The sequence below is a fragment of the Scyliorhinus canicula genome, chromosome 12, assembly GCF_902713615.1.
Source record: "Scyliorhinus canicula chromosome 12, sScyCan1.1, whole genome shotgun sequence".
Lineage (NCBI taxonomy): Eukaryota > Metazoa > Chordata > Chondrichthyes > Carcharhiniformes > Scyliorhinidae > Scyliorhinus > Scyliorhinus canicula.
This window is the reverse complement of record NC_052157.1, coordinates 142702025-142718563: the sequence shown is the minus strand read 5'-3', so window position 1 is coordinate 142718563 and position 16539 is coordinate 142702025. Positions and strand designations below refer to the sequence as shown.

The 16539-nt window shown below is 39.6% G+C and overlaps 1 protein-coding gene across 6 annotated transcripts in view; it reads right to left on the bottom strand.

Moving 5' to 3' along the window:
- git1 (G protein-coupled receptor kinase interacting ArfGAP 1) overlaps nt 1-16539 on the bottom strand; it is a 247947-nt gene that overhangs the window by 60464 nt on the left and 170944 nt on the right. For all 6 annotated transcript variants that reach the window (XM_038814323.1, XM_038814327.1, XM_038814328.1 and 3 more), the window contains one exon: nt 4491-4588. In XM_038814323.1, coding sequence (XP_038670251.1) covers nt 4491-4588 — 98 coding nt within the window. The remainder of the gene's footprint in view (nt 1-4490; nt 4589-16539) is intronic.

Sequence of the window (16539 nt, the reverse complement as noted above, 5' to 3'; positions counted from 1 at the left end):
ATTCTAATGAGGTTCTCAATGGGATGCCATTCGGAAAAATGTGGCTGACAATGCAATACGGAAATGTTAAACCTATCAGACGACCTTCTGTCACTGTCGAAGAGCATGGAGGAGTCTGGCTCCCATTACTGCCACTCAGCCAGTGTCCTTGCCATTGCACCTCAGTCAGTAAAAGCACAGACATCTGCTGGCTCGTATCATAGGCTTTATTAAAGTGGTATAGAGTATAAGAACAAGGAGGTTATGCTGAACTTGTACAAGACATTACTTAGACCTCAGCTGGAATAAGGTGTACAGTTCTGGGCGCCATACTTTAGGGAAGATGTGAACACATTGAAGAGTACAGAAGAGGTTTTCAAGGATGGTTCCAGAGTAACATTAATCAGGAAGACAGATTGGCGAAGTTGAGACTGTGCACCTTGGAGTGGAGATTTGATAGAGGTGTTAAAAATCATGAGGGGGCTGGACAGAGCAGATAGGGAGAAACTGCTCCTGCTCATAAAAGAATTGAGAACCAGATGGCAAAGATTTTAAATGATTTGCAAAAGAAGCAAATGCAATGCGAGAAAAAAAAAAAAAACTTATTCACACAGTGGTTCAGGTCTTGAATGCACTGCCTGGAAGTGTGGTGAAGGCAAGTTCATGGAGGCATTCAAGAGGGCATTAGATGTTTATTTGAATATAAACAATGTACAGGGTTACGGGGTCAAGGCAGGAGAATGGCACCAAGTCATAATGCTCACTTGGAGAGCTGGTGCAGACACAAGGGGCTGAATGGCAATTCTGAGATTCTGCCACCACTGCTGCAAATCTGTGCTCAAAAAGAGGTTTTGCAGTCTTTCATAGCAGTTCAGCTCAACAGATTAGTAGGATTGTCATGATGCCTCCCCATGGAAGTGAGCATGAGCCTGCTGTCCTCTTTCAGAGTGTCAGTATTCCTGCTCCCATTATTGCGACTCCACCGATGCCCTTGCAGTTACTGCTCAACCAGCAAACCCAGACTTCTGCGCTCTACATTGAGGTGATGCAGTCTGAAGCCAGGCACTCAAAGTCCAGAGCTGCTCAAAGGCACCCTGCAGGGTCATGTGCAGTCACCACCAGTGAAAGTCAACCTTCCATCAGTCATGCAGCAGCCATTGGCAAGCACTATGTACAAGCAGGAAAAAGGCAAAGGCACATTTGAGATGGGCAGTAAGGGAATGTTCAAGGGTGAACAGCTAATTTGTTTGTATAATTGGATATGTTGCTTTTTAAAGATGTTAAAGACAAGGTTTTCATGGTTTTTATTCTTGGATTATGGCCAAAGGGCACGATGTTGTGGAATCTGATGGGATATAATGGTGAGAAATGGTGTATCCATAGTGGTAAAGGGTGGTAGCTTTATTGAAAGCAGAGTCCTGGCATTCTGACAAGCGTTCCGTGCAAAGGATTTCAGGATTCATCCTCCTTCACTTTCAAGTTCCTGGAGGCAATGGCTATGCCTCATAATGGCAATGTTATGGCATATGTGAGATGTGTGTTATGGTTCAGTAATCCACATGCAATAAAGGACAGTGGAACCTTTGTTCGAGCAGGTTGAATGTCTGCTTCACAATGTTTCTTGTGGCTTTCATTATAGGCCTCCTGCCCTCAGGTAGTCAAATTTTGTTAATCTTAGGCTATTTTTCCCCTCTGTGGCAGGTTTCAGGACATATTTGTCAAAATATAGCCTGACCAGTCGCTCCCTCTCGTCGAGTCCTGGCAGATCAAAATTAACTATTTCATTAATACGATCGCTGAATTGACCACAGTGGAAGGGGGGGGGGGGAAGAGAGAGAGAGAGAGAGAGAGAGAGAGAGAGAGAGAGAGAAGAAGCTTCATTATCTACATATATGAGGGTAGCCTTTGTCCCAAATGAGAAGCTTTACAATCTTCTCAGGTCTGTCGATGGTGGGCACAGCTGCCTGGAGCAGGATGAGTGCAGTGTGGCTGCTGCCTCTAAGGTAACTATTTTACTTTCGCTAGACTCTTGCAATTTTTTTTTTCATTTCTTGATAACTTAGCCTCTTTTTTACTTCCTTGGTTATCCCTCAGATGCTTTGTAAAACCACCCTAATCCTAAAGCTAATATTCTTTTAGGAAACATTGGAAACCTCTTCTTTTCATCTATCATCCCTATTTTCTGTAGTTAGCCACAGTCATATCAGTTTTTCTGTGGTGTTTTATTCTTCAAGGGATTGTATATTTATAATTTTTTCCCCCATAGTTTGTCTAACATCATATATTTTTAATCTAATTTCCGAATCTACCTCAGCCAATTCAACTATCAGACTTCCACAACTGATATGATCAAATTTAAGACCCAAGTTCCGGACTTAATTGTATCACTCTGAAACTTAATATAACATTTTCAGATTATGATCACTTTTCCCCACGGGTTTGTGACAAGCTTTGACCCAAAGGAAGTATAACAAGGAAAATTTGTAATTTCTTTAAAATGTCTGTGGAATTTGAAGATTTAAAGAATGTTTGAATCATTTGCATTATTTGCTAATGGATCAATTACAATTTTATTTTCTAAGAAGAAGCTCTAGTCCATATGATACTGGAGACTTTTGACTGGAAGGAAGTTAAGATGGGAAAAAAAGCCCTTGTGGTCAGACAAAAGACAAATAAACCTACTGCTATAAAGAACAAAGGAGAGCTGCAGCAGAGGGGAGAACAGAGAAGGCACATCTCTGTCACTTAATAAAGACGAGGCATTAAACCTGGGATCAACTTAATCTAAATGATTCAGTATCAGTGTGTATTTACCCATGAAGTGATCTTAAATTCCACAGATAAACAGGTTGCTCTGTGCAGATTGTTGCTGTAATTAAAGTGGCTGTTGCATTTGTTTACATAAGTGGCTGAAAGTCATAAGTAATCCATCATGTGTGAATGCCTTTGCGATACTTCAAGGAATGGCATGCTGGAAGTGGATGTCTTTCTTTATGTTCTTTGCTAGAATATGCACCACATGACTAATGAAGAGTGGTCATCAAGATGGAGACACTTCATGGAAAATTTCAAATTGAGATGACCACCAATACAGATAATAGATTTTACACCCTCTGCTGCCAACCTCCCCACACCCATAAACTGGTATTAGAGATTCCTCACGCCCTCCTTCCCCATATCTCCTTATTTCCCTCTCTCACAAAAACAAAAAGGTGTTTTAAACAGGATAGTCATACAAGGTACTTCTAGCATCAATACAGAACTATCAGACTCCAATTTGCAGCAGAGGATGACACAATACCAAGCGAGTTACTTTTGAGTTCTTAAACCATTCACTCTCTAGCTTCTACTGGAATTTAACTGGACTGAAATAGAATGCAACAATGCCACTGCACATTAGCTGGATGTATCCGTCTCTTGAGGAATAGGCCACTCATATTTTACTGTTTTAAGCATTTCTGAGCCAAGTCTTTTTTAAGTTCAAACATCAGCATATTTTTGCAGTTATGTGGGAAATAAAATGACAAGAGTCCAATGGTTGAATTTTTGTGGGAAAGATATGCAATCAAATCTAACAATCAAAGGAAACTATTTCGCTGCAGTATATCTGAATAAGCACAACGGTCAAATGTGCAATGTCTCATGGTCTGTTTTCTGTTAAGAATTCAGTAACAATACACGTGGACTTGAAAGATGCTTGACAAAGGTGGTGTACCTTGCAAGCTAAATTTAGATCTGAAAAGCTTAACAGTTGGGTATCAAATCTGGAGAACAGCTAAAAACTACATGTGTACAGTACGGAATATCTCAGTCAAGTAGATAAATGAAGTGGCAAAAAAATAAAATAAAGATTGTGAGGTATGTAAATGCATCCTATTGAAACAGCTTTAATGTTCAACTGAAACAGTAACAATCTTTTTTGGTTATAAACAAGCAATTCGATGGTTGTAATCATTGATTGCCAATTAATACAGTGGGCCTGTCCAGTCACCTTGTTGAGAAAACTTTCAGCACAGTACCATCTCACTTCGGCCGAGAAAGACGAATATAGGCAAAGGGGTTTAACCAAATTTGGTGTTTTCAAAGATAAAACACATTCTGAAGCAACGCCATTAAGGTGAGCAAGTGGTCCAGCTTACTGTAACATATAGCTTTGCATTTGTGATTCCGAACACAGAAACATCCTTAATCTCAACTGTACTGTCAGGTAGGCCAGGCAACAATGATCAAAATCACAAGGTCGCACTCATGCACCTTTCTAATGGCCAATTTCACTGTAACACGGTGGTATGCTGCAGGATGAGCAAAATGTAAAAATACAACTACATCAACTTGAACAGGCAAATGTCTCTTCTCATTTATTCTTTACTGTTAAAATATATAACATTATACTATGCAGAAAATACTTATGATATTTTTATATAAATACCTTTACACACATGTATTATCTTAGACATGATAAATACAAGCAAAAACATATATTCAGTTGATACTGTTGTATTTCAACATACCTGGTTCCTAGTTGCAGAATATTCTGGATTGACTGGAAGAAAAGGCACAGCACTGCGCTCGGTCACTAATGTGCTATGATTCTGAGTGGCCAGCCACACTGTAAATACAGCACGATAATAATATTAGTGAGCATGAAATTGTCCATTGGAAATAACATTTTACAAGCTCCTGTGAACAGTGCATGTTTTACAAACAAATAATCTTGCCAGAAGTGAATTGGTCAATTTATGCTTCTGTTCTCCCACACCAATTTACCCGTAACATTATGGCCCAACTGTGTATATTATTTCTCTTTTAATATCTTGGATCAACACTAAAACTTTCTAATTTCCCTGTCCATTAAAGGGCAGCATCATGGAACAAGAGCAATTTGGGTTCTAGTAGGGCCTCAACTAAAAGAACCAAACCATTACAGCTGCAAGTTAGCAATGTTAGCTATGTCCCATGATTTTGATGAGTATAATATGGGACAGTACAAGTTATGACTGTCTTAAATCAATAGGTTAGTGACTCAATTTTCTAAAAGGACTGGAAAACACACTTACAGGGTTAAATTTACACAAGTTCACATTCATGTTATTAGGCCTCAAGTGATTCGGTGGAAGGTAAAAAGATGTATTGGTTTGGGACTTTGTGGTCAAACATTAAGATCCTTCAGCATTTTCAACATCCTGTAGTGGTTAAAACATACAATGTACCGAGTCACTTCATTCTACATTTACTCTAATTGGGGCCTTTGCAAAATATAATTTAGAAGACAGTAGACCCTGAAATTACCAGCCTGGTAGTTTGCCTCCCCTGCAGCAATTGGAGATTTAAAGGAGGTGCTTATAGCAGCTCACGCTGAAACCCCACCTTGTAGCAGAGCAATCAAAAGGTGGCAATGACTTTAATTTTCAGTGCATCTGTTCATAATTCACATGTAGCTGTACAAGAAATGTGAAAATGTCTTTCAATTTGACTTAAACAAAAAAGGCTCAAACCTTATGATTTCTCCTCCATCAAAGACCCTGACCAGTGGCAAAGTGAGGAGCTCATTGACCATGAAGAAAGCTTCCCATATCTATCGAGCGATCTCAGTAGTGTGCATTTCACATTTCTCAACATCACTGTCAGGTGGTTCCCAGGGCAACTGTCCAGTGGAAATTAACTCTTCTGGCCCAATTGCCGGGTAAACCCTTATGTAGGAACTTCCGAAGGATTTAATTGGGATACCCTCCCAAACGTGGCACTGGGAAATCAGGAAGTTATGGGCCAGAATATTACAAACAGATGATGCAATTTTCTAGCTCTCTGATCTTTCCATTTAGACCCATTGCCTTCACAATTAGAAATACTTATTTTCCAAGTATTTGTCAATTTCCTTTGAAGTGTTAATGGAGCCACTTCTACTACTGTGTCTGTTAGGACATGAAATGTCCTAACAATGTATAAATGTTTCTCCTAATCACTCCCTCATTTTGTTTGGTGATGAGTTTAAGCATATACACTCTAGTTACTAACTCAGAGTATAGCTACATATTGTAGTTGCTCTGATTTTTAAAAAAACTCTTGAATAGGTGAATTCATATTTAAATATAAATCATTTTATAATGTCAATATACACGATGTACGATAGCCAAATTAAATGCAAAAAATGTAAGCCTAAAAATCAAATTAGAGATGTGATTTTCACAGTAACTTCATTGCTGTGTTAATGTTAGCCTACTTGAGACACTAATACAGATTATTAATTATTATTAAGAATCCTTGTCTTTTCTACATCATTTTAGTAGGCTGCTCATTCAATCTTGCATCAAAAGCAGCAAAAAGTTACACAGTAGAAAGCTTTAATATATTTTGCGCCTCACCAGTTCAGTGCTGTCACTGGATTTATTTAACATATTGTTAACACCATCATATACAAGAAATGACCTGTATGCTGATTTACTTCATTGCTTTTGTGCAACATGGCCCATTATTTTGAATTTGTCTCATAAACAGGAATTAATTCTGATTTTCTGTAGCTGAAAATACTCAAAAGTTTGGATTTGGAAAACAAGTAGAATTACAGAATCCCTACAGTGCAGGAGGCCATCTATATGCATGGTTTCTCAAGTGTAATATAAAAATCCCACAAAAAACAGCCCAAGATTACACTATGTTGAAAACCTAGAGAGCTCATGGAGTTCCAGTAATTAGAAATACATAAATATAGAAGCCTTAATAATCGCATTAGAGTGGCATCATCTAACCATGTCCGAAACATTCCAGATTAGTATTTAGTGACAAAAAGACAGTGTAACTAAAATGCAAGCGCATAAGTGAATACTGCCCTGCCAGTCATCTATTTAATTCCTCCATTAAGCAATGCTCTAGCTCTATATCCTGGTCATCAAATCCATAATACTGAATGATTATGGTCCTTTGGGTTTATAATTTGAATATGTATGGAACTACAAAAGAGACATAAAGACATTAAATGTCACTAAACATATTTTTATTTAAAGCTCCAGAAATTTGAACAAGTTTCATCTGTGTGCTTTTTAATTTTTTTAGACATACATCTATTCCTTTGTGGAAAGGGACAAAAGTGCAACAAATTAAGCGATCAAATAATAAATTAAACTGTTTTTGCAATTTTATTCCTTACTAATAAATTGTTGGGCTCATAACCAATTGGCATTTCACCATTAACTCTGAATAAAGTTAATGATGACAAATCTGCTTTAATTAAGTTTTGGTTGAACAGAGTAATGAGGTCACAGAATCCCTACAGTGCAGGAGGAAGCCATTCGGCCCATCGAGTCTGCACTGACCCTTTGAAAGAGCACCTTATCCAAGACCAATCCTCCACCCTATCCCAGTAACCCCACCCAACATTTGGACACAGGGACAATCTAGCAATCCCACCTAACCTGCACATCTGTGGACTGAGAGAGAAAACTGGAGCACTCGGAAGAAGCCCACACAGGCACAGGGAGAATGTGTAAATTCCACACAGACATTTACCCAAGGTCGGAATCGAACCAGAGTCCCTGGCGGTGAAAGGCTGCAGTGCTAACCATTGTGCCATGAGGAATGGTCTAATTTAGGGCAGACATGGTACCTGACAGTCAGATATTTGATATAGTATATAGTGACATTGAGGGAAAGAGTCAAAACCAATTCAGATAGTGATGGTATCTTTCAGTATTAATTAAATTCTCGCATATCAACCGGTTCAGTCATCTCCCTAAAACAGCCTGCTTGGGATGACATCATTTATATTTATATGAAAAATATTCACAAAGGAGAAGGCAGGCACTTTTGCTTCTAAAGAAACAATGTGAACAACTGGCTGTGGATCCGTTTCACACTTTCTAATGAACACCGGATGTTCAATTTAAGAATTTGCATTCTGCTACATTGCCAAACCAATGCAATGATTTAATTTTCATTAGAATCAGGAATTCCAAAAACAAAACCTTTATCTACAGTAGCTTTATCCTACAACATGTAGACACCAGGTTACCCATCTACACACATTACTGAAGAGGCATCTTTATTCTGTTGTATATTTGAAAGTTCAAAAAGGCTCTGTGGAGTAAATTAAGCTTAATAATTGAATGCATTAAAGCATTTGCAGAAATGTCTTCTGAATATGCAATTGCTCACAAATGAATACAGGGAACAGGTAATGGTTGTACTTGGTACGAAGTTACCAATCTACAAATACATAGCAAATTAATGAACATTTTAACCACACACTGAAGTAGATTTTTATCTACTGTGATTCAATCACAGGTTGATTAAGTGTGCAATTACACATTTTCATCTGCCAGAATTATAGAATGAAATCATCCTGCTTTCTTTTTTAAATGGTGGCAATACTTTAAAAGTTACAGCGATACAACAAAGCTTACATATTTTCTTTTTTAAATTCATTAATATTTTCCCTACAAAAAGGTGAGGGAGAGCAGTGTTGAAAATTAGAAAAATCTTGGACTTTTGAACCCGATCAGAATCAATCAGTCCAAAATGAGCAATAATACAGGTCCCTATTGTCTCCTGCTCGAATCCGGCCCAAAACCAACTTTACAAGACCACTCTCTCTTCTGCATTGTTGCAAGGGTTTCTATTTCCCACAGCAATCAGTCTCCTGGCCTGAGTGAGGCTGACAGCTTAGCCAAAATGAGTGATTTTGCACTACATAATTAAACCCACTATGACAGCGGTTTGGTAGCACTTAACCAACCGAAAGACAGCGCAGACATCTATTCCATCAGTGTTGGCGGATTTGAACCCAGATGGGCAAGTATGCAAAACTACAGAACGTAACTTACCCAAAATTAAATGGATTTTAATTTATGACAATATGCATATGGCTCATCATTTACTTCATGGTAAATGTGAATGACAACTGCATTAATTATGGCTGACTTTAATCTACATGTAGATTGAGAGAATCAGATTGGCAAAGGTAACCTAGAAAATGAGTTTATTGAGTGCTTTCTGGACAATATCTTAAGAGCAGTATGTTCCAGAACCAACTAGGAAGCAGGTTATTCTAGATCTGGTATTGTGCAATGAGACTGGATTAATGGAGCATCTAAGTGAGGACAATCACAAGATGATAGAATTTCACGTTCAGTTTGAAATGAGAAGTGTGGGTCCATGACTAGCGTATCAAAACTAAATAAAGGTAACTATGAGGGTATGGAGGTAGAGCAAGCCGAACTGAACTGGGAAAACCAGGTTAAAAAGTGGGATAGTAGAGTTGCAGTGGTAGACTTTTAAGGATATATTTAATAACTCATTAAAGATTTATCCCAGTGAGAAAGAAAGTCTCAGCATCATCCAGAAAGTAGAATAAGTCAAGGACAGTAGTAAATTGAAAGAAATACTTTCCAAATCGGCAAAGATTAATGGCATGTGCAGAGGATTGGACAGACTATAAGGATTAGTAAGGAATGACAAAAAAGGATAATAAAGAAGCAGAAAGCAGAGTATGAGAGAAAACTAGCGAGTAAAATAAAAAGACAGTAAGAGTTTCTACAAGTGTTTGAGGAGGAAAGGTGAACTAAAGCTGGTGTTGGTCCTTGAGATACGTCTGGGAAAGTGATAATGGAAACCAAAGAAATGTCGGAGGCGTTGAACTGATATTTTGTGTCTGTCTTCACAGTAGAGGACTTGGAAAACTTCCCAAAGATAACTGAACGTCATGAGGTCACGAGGGAAAAGATGTTCGGAAAACTAATAGCCTTAAAGGTCCCCAGGACCAAATGGCCTTAATTCAAGGGTCTTAAAATAAGTGGCGGCACAGATAGCTGATGCAATTGCTTATAATCTTCCAAAATTCCTTAGATTCTGGGAGGGTCCCAGTGGATTGGAAAATAGCTAATAAGACCATAAGGTATAGGAGCAGAATTAGGCCATTCGGCCCACTGAGTTTGTTCCACCACTCAATCATGGCTGATATGTTTCTCATCCCCATTTTCCTGCCTTCTCCCCATATTCCCTGATCCCCTTATTAATCAAGAACCTATCTCTGTAAACGGACGGAGGCAGAAAGCAGGAATCTATAAGCTAGTTAGACTAACATCGGTCTTGGGGAAAATGCTAGAATCCATTGTTAAGGAAGTTATAGCAGGATACTTATATCTATGATGTAATCAGGCAGAGCCAACATGGCTTTGCGAAAGATGAAGTAACATTCAAAGTGGACAAAGGGATTTCCAAACAGTATTGACAAGGTGCCACATCAAAGTTTACTACACAAGAGCACATGGTATAGGAGGTAACTATTAGAATCCCTACAGTGCAGAAGGAGGCTAATCGGCCCATCGAGTGTGCACTGGCCCTTGGAAAGAGTATCCAACTTAGGCCCACGCCTACACTAAATACCGGTAACCCCACCTCTTTTGGACATTAAGGGGCAATTGAGCATAGCCAATCTACCTAACCTGCACATCTTTGGGCTGAGGGAGGAAACTACAGCACCCGGAAGAATCCTACGCAGACACAGGGATAACGTACAAACTCCACACAGATAGTCACTCGAGGCCGGAAATGAACCCGGGTCCCTGAAGCTGTGAGGCAGCAGTGCTAATCACTGTCTCACGATGCCTCCCTTGGCTTCATGGATAAAGGATTGGTTAGCAAAGAGGGAGCAGAGAGTAGGGATAAATGAGTAAAGTTTGGGTTGCCAAGTTGACGCCAGTGGAGTGCCACAGAAGCCAGTGCTAGCTCCTCAATTATTTAGATCAATGGCTTGGATGAAGGGACCAAATGTATGGTTTGCTAAATCTGCCAATGACACCAAGCTAGGGAAGGAAGAAAGTTGTCAGGAGGTGGTAGAGAGTCTGCAAAGAGATACAGCCAGGTTACGTGAGTGGGTAAAATTTTGGCAGGTGAAATATAATGTGGGCAAATGCAATATTAGCATTCATGTCAAGAGGGCTAGAATACAAGACCAGGGATGTACTTCTGAGGCTGTACAAGGCTCTGGTCAGACCCCATTTGGAGTATTGTGAGCAGTTTTGGGCCTTGGAAGGGGTCCAGAGGAGGTTCACAAGAATGATCACTGGAATGAAGAACTTGTCGTATGAGGAACATTTGAGGACTCTGGGCCTGTACTCGTTGGAGTTTAGAAGGATGAGAGAGGATCTTATTGAAACTTACAAGATACTGCAAGGCCTGGATAGAGTGGACATGGAGAGGATGTTTCCACCTGTAGGAAAAACTAGAACCAGAGGACACCATCTCAGACTAAAGCGACGATCCTTTAAAACAGAGATGAGGAGGAATTTCTTCAGCCAAAGGGTGGTGAATCTGTGGAACTCTTTGCCACAGAAGGCTGTGGAGGCCAAATCACTGAGTGTCTTTAAGACAGAGATAGATAGGTTATTGATTAATAAGGGGATCAGGGGTTATGGGAGAAGGCAGGAGAATGGGGATGAGAAAATATCAGCCATGATTGAATGGTGGAGCAGACTCGATGGGCCAAGTGGCCTATTTCTGCTCCTTTGTCTTATGGTCTTATGGAGTTGTCCATTTTGGCATGAAAAATAGAAAAGAGTACTACTTAAATGGATAGAGGTTGCAGAACTCAGTGGTAGAGGAATCTGGTGTCCTGGTACATGAATAACAAAGTTAGTATTCCGTTACAGCAAGTGATTAGGAAGGCAAATTAAATGTTGCCATTTATTGCGAGGAATGGAATATAAAAGTAGGGACGTTTTACTGTAGCTGTACAGGGCTGTGGTGAGACCACATCTGGAGTATTGTGTACAGTTTTGGTCTCATTATTTGAATAAAGATATAACGGCTTTAGAAACAGTTCTGAGAAGGTTCACCCAACTCAGCCCTGGGATAAGGGGCTTATCTTATGAAGAAAGGCTGAACAGGTTAGGCTTAAACCCACTGGAGTTTAGAAGAATGAGAGGTGCTCTTATTAAAACATGCAAGATATTGAGGGGACCGAATAGGATGGTTACCAGGAAGATGGTTCCTCTTGTGCGAGAAACTAGATTTTGGGGACATGGTTTAAGAATAAAAGGAATTCACCTTTAAAACAGAGGAGCGAATTCTCTATCACGTCTTCACAACCCTCCTTCCTCCCTATGGCGGAGAGAATTAATCTCTCAGAATGTCAATAGAATGTCGAATTCTCTTCCCCTTAAGGTAGTGGAGGCTGGGACTTTTAAATTTATTTAAGGTTGGGTTAGATAGATTTTTATTAAACGAGGGGGGGCTGACGCTATTAACAGAGTTTAGGCTACAACCAAATCAGCAAAGATCTTATTTAGTACAGGCTAAATAAGAGCAGGCTCAAAGGGCCAAATGACTTACCCCATGTCTTATTCACAATAACATAGGACTTAGGAGCATAGTTTTAACATAGAACCTAGTCTGCATTTTCCAAAATTTACCTTCATTTCAGTAACCTCCCATGTGCAATTCCGGTGTTACAGATAGCGACAATTAAGAGCAGCCCAATTGTTAATCTGAAATATATAGCACTGATGCAATATAACTTGGCAGGTGACCATTTTCACTTGACACATGGCTTAAGGTAGTAAATCCAGTAAAAGACTTGTCATTTTCTTTTTAGTTTAGACACACAGCAAAAATAATGCCACTGATAACGTAATAGTATTAGGTCAAACGCTAACCATTCACTTCTGTATTCCGATTCTGATCTCCGCAACCATTAAAACATCCTCCATGAATTATAGGTTTAGTCAGCCCTGATCCAATTACCACTACACGTGTCCACATCACTAAAACACTTTCAGAGAAGTTATTCTGAAAAAATGGAACGGCTCTTGGGAGTTCTTTTCTCATTTAGACTTGCAAGCACTTGACAAATGCAGCTGCCAGCAATAAAGCTACATTTGATGAATATAGCAAGGCTCTTCTTTAATCCTATTGACAGAGCATTTGCCCACTTGCTGTGCTTATTTGTACGTGCATGAAAGAGATAAACACACATCACTTAGAATCTATGCTATTCAAACACTGACTATTACGTGTGATATTGCCCTTTATCCTTGGATACAAATTTATTTGCAACTGGTCAATGCAAATAATTCAGACAATTTCTGACTGGCTGCCACAAACTCCAACAAATGCGTATACAATGTACTCAAATTCTGAAGCAAATCTGTATTTTAGACTCTCTTTTGGTAAACTTGATACTTGTTCTGATTAATACAAAGGCCACATTACAAAACAGGTTTTGGAGACGGCCACACCTGTTACACACGATTGCATGAAGAAATGATAACTTGGAGAGCAAGAGCATTTAGGAAAACAAGACTAATGCCTGCAACCCCTCCCCCATACCAAAGAAAACTTCCATAATACAACAAAATACACAAATTAACTGGACTTAGTTTTCAGATAAAGTATATTCCAAAGAGTTTCCAGAGCACACTGCAAGGCAATTTTGTAAGACAAGACCATACTTGACAAACCTGATAAAAGTTCTTGGAGATGGTGACAAATGTGAATGAGGTACAGTTCACAGTCTTTCGGAAAGCATATCTCACAGGAGACTGGTAAAGAATATTCCAGAGGTACAGAATATGCTAATTTAAAAACTGGTTAGAATGGAGGAAACATGTTAGGATTTGAAAGCAATTTCTCAAGTTAGATGGATATGGGTACAGGTATCCCAGAAGGATTCTTTCATGGTGCACATTATTGATTTGATATGGGGTTACAGAGTGGCAAAATATACAGAAACTAAAATGAAAGACATATTGAACTATTCAGCAAAGTAAGTGGGCTGTAAAAATGATGAATTATAGGAAAACGACCAATGTCAATAATGTTAGTAAATGTAAGATGGTACATACCTTGAAAAAAATATATACTTGGCATGGGGAAAATCTGGTATGAAAGGATAGAGGAATTTGAGGGTAAGATGGTCACAAGAAGTAGGTTTTAAAAGATATAGAATACTAAAATCACACTGCAATATTTCAGATAAATTCAACAGTAGTACGGTTAGCAAGATCACAACTGAACTATGTGTACAGTTTGAGTTCCATGCAATGGGATGGATGCTGAAGCAATAGAGAGGATATACTGCAGATTCACTTGGCCGAGAATGAGCACTATAAATACAAATAAAGACTTGAAAGATTGTTTTTGTGAAGGTTATGAGGTGATTTGGTAGAACTGTTTAAACGTTATGAAGCAATGAGATAGAATTCATAGAGACAGACAAGAGGCCTGGAACAGAGGAACATCTATGCTAGACTTAGGAGAAGGGAAAGAAAACCAAAAACAGTTGTGAGGCTTAGGAGTTGGTGATTGACGCAGAAACCATATATAAATAGGTTAGGGCAGCGGGTGAAAGTAAAGAGAAATAGTGAACAATGCAGGCACATGGAATTAGGACTTCAGCTCAAATAGAGGGTAAACACTAACATGGGTTGGATGGGTTGAAAGGTTTATTTTAGTATTCAAGGTTGGAATAGATATATTTTCAATCTCGCAGGAAACCAAGGTATATGGAGAGTGAGCAGGAAAGTGGAATTGAAAAGATGATCAGTCCATGATTTTTTGAATGGCAGACAAGGCTCAAGGGGCCTTACACACTACCCGTGCTTCTATCTTATGTTCTTATTGTTCTACGCAAAATATTAATTGCTTAATATTCCACAGGACCCAAGCAGAGCTATGCATGGTAAGTTCCAATTTTCTTCTCTGTAACTGAGTTTGCCACCAGCATTTCACTGAATTTAGAATAGCAAGGTCTCTCAGAAACCTCAGTGCTACAAATGTTACTGCATTTCAACAGATCTCCCAGTGGGTTTGTGAATATCACATTGCCCAGTTTGGCACTGAGGAAGGCCTCAGATTTGACAGTCTGAGCTGGGTCTGAGCCGAGTTAGCCAAAACATTTTTAAAAATTAATTTACAGGATGTAATCATCACTGGCTAGGCCAGCATTTATTACCCATCCCTAATTGTCCTAGATAAAGTGGTGGCGAGTTGCTTGAACCACTGGATGCAAATCCACAATGCTGTTAGGGAAGCATTTTCAGGTTGCTGACCCAGCGACAGTGAGGGAACAGTGACATAGTTCCAAGTCAGGATGCTGAGTGACTTGGAGGGGAAATTTCAGGTGGTGTTCCTATGTGCCGGCTGCCCTTGCCCTCCTAGATGGCAGCAGTCATGGATTTGGAAGGTGCTGCCCAAGGAGCTTTAGTGAGTTCCTGAAGATGCTACACATGGCTGCCACTGTTTCTTGGTGGTGGAGGGAGCAAATGTTTGTGGAAAAGGTGCCAATCAAGCGGGCTGTTTTGTTCTGTACAACTAATATTCACTGCACTGGGCTAAGGAGAGAAAATAAGCTACCATTCTAATTTCTAACAACTATATATTGACCCCCGCAAGAAATAATGCACATCAGGGAAAAGATAGATTAGGTCCAGCTGCAATGTGGCCTACAAATATCCACCGTCTATGCTTAGAAGTGAAAATTGCCATTTAGGCAAACAGCCACAAGATGGCTGAATATCTCTAAAACCGTACCATCATCAGAACATTTTGAAGTGGGGAAGGGGAGAAATTCTGGAGATAAACATTAACAATAGTTACATCTTACACCAAAGGCAACTTTTTCATTTTGTTTTCAGTTCCAATCTAGACAGTCTTCGCAAGACAACTCAAATTTTTATCTCACCGTTTAACGTTCAGTTATAGAAATAGAAATAGAGAAATACAGCACAGAACAGGCCCTTCGGCCCATGATGTTGTGCCGAACTTTTGTCCTAGGTTAATCATAGATCATAGAATTTTGGAAACTAAGGGCAATTTATCATGGCCAATCCATCCAACCTGAAACCGGAGTACCCGGAGGAAACCCATGCACACACGGGGAGGATATGCAGACTCCACACAGACAGTGACTCAAGCCGAAATCAAACTTGGGATCCTGGAGCTGTGAAGCAATTGTGCTATCCACAATGCTACCATGCTGCCCTTAAGAACACATTAATCTACACTCCATTATTCTACCCTAATCCATGTACCTATCCAATAGCCGCTTGAAGGTCCCCAACGTTTCCGATTAACTACTTCCACAGGCAGTGCATTCCATGTCCCCACTACTCTCTGGGTAAAGAACCTACCTCTGACATCCCCCCCTACATCTTCCACCATTTACCTTAAATTTATGTCCCCTTGTAATGGTTTGTTCCACCCGGGGAAAATGTCTCTGACTGTCTACTCTTATCTATTCCCCTGATCATCTTATAAACCTCTATCAAGTCGCCCCTAATCCTTCTCCGTTCTAATGAGAAAAGGCCTAGCACCCTCAACCTTTCCTCTAAGACCTACTCTCCATTCCAGGCAACATTCTGGTAAATCTCCTTTGCACCTTTTCCAAAGCTTCCACATCCTTCCTAAAATGAGGTGACCAGAACTGCACACAGTACTCAAAAGGTGGCCTGACCAAGGTTTTGTACAGCTGCATCATCACCTCACGGCTCTTAAATTCAATCCCTCTGCTAATGAACGCTAGCACACCATAGGCCTTCTTCACAGTTCTATCCACTTGAGTGGCAACTT